Source organism: Brassica oleracea, chromosome C6, assembly GCF_000695525.1.
Source record: "Brassica oleracea var. oleracea cultivar TO1000 chromosome C6, BOL, whole genome shotgun sequence".
In the NCBI taxonomy this organism is placed as follows: domain Eukaryota; kingdom Viridiplantae; phylum Streptophyta; class Magnoliopsida; order Brassicales; family Brassicaceae; genus Brassica; species Brassica oleracea.
Window position 1 is genome coordinate 30732374 of NC_027753.1, and position 1111 is coordinate 30733484.

The 1111-nt window shown below is 33.2% G+C and overlaps 1 protein-coding gene across 1 annotated transcript in view; it reads right to left on the reverse strand.

The window, feature by feature from the left end:
* Window positions 1-739, reverse strand: part of LOC106297982 (E3 ubiquitin-protein ligase RNF38-like) — a 14097-nt gene extending 13358 nt beyond the window's left edge. The window contains exon 1 of the mRNA XM_013734097.1: window positions 593-739. Coding sequence (XP_013589551.1) covers window positions 593-739 — 147 coding nt within the window. The remainder of the gene's footprint in view (window positions 1-592) is intronic.
* Between the last annotated feature and the right edge of the window lie 372 nt (window positions 740-1111).

Here is a 1111-nt window from a genome sequence, read left to right on the forward strand (position 1 = left end):
GAACCATACTGGTTACCATGGCTTTATGCCTCTTTCATACTGATCCTTAGCAAAGAATAAATCAGTAGAAAATATGGCTATAGGCATTCATAATGCTTTTAGGCGATTTTTCAAAAATCTGAAAGGAATCATATTTTCTTTGCTCACTGGTTCAATGTAGAAAACATTTATAACTCAATGGGTCTGAATAATGTCGTGTCTTTTGCCATTGTCAGTACCAATTAATTGATTTCAAGTGATTATAGGAAGTTAAAGTTGAACCTATACAATCAAGATGAAGTTAAATCTATGCGAGAAATCAATCTATCAGTGAACTGACTCATTAGTCTACACCCAACAATTGATTTTATGTGATTGCAGGAAGGTAAAGTTAAACCTATACAATCAAGGTAAAGTTAAATCATGCATGAAATCAACTATCAGTGGACTGATTATCCTTTTATTAAGGTTTTATTTGTTATTTAATCAAGAATCATCAAGCAAGACCAAGCAAGATAATATATAAAAACAAAATCGTTTTTATTTCAATAACATAAATGAATAGAAAACATAAAATCAGAATGTTGGAAAATTATTCAATGTATAATCAGACCTCATGGTCCATGAGTGTCCACTCGGAGTCCTCCTCATATCTCTTCTTATCAAATGTGGCTTTATTAGCTTCAGGGATTTTCATCTCACTGTCTAGTACTTCATAATATATCACTATGATGTCATTAAACCGTCTGATGTTATCCATCCTTTTCTGCTTCTTTTGCTCAATGTCTAATAAATATGAGAACATGTCATAATAGGTGGTGAAACCTTTGGCCTGATGTGATAACAACATTTCCTATGAATGAAATGTGTCACGAGTTTTGTTTATCAAATCCTCGTTTGTTACCAATTCACCACATAGTCTAAGACTATAGGTGATTCTCATAAGATAAGAGTGATAATTGTCCACGAATTCATAAACCTGGAACCTTAGAGCTTCCCATTTTTTCTTGGATTCGTGCAACAATGGCTCACAGAATCTAGAATTCAAAAATGACCAGAGATTATGAGGATCATTAACATATCCAAACTCGTCTCTTAGGTCCTCACAGAGATGGTGTCGCATAATCATTAT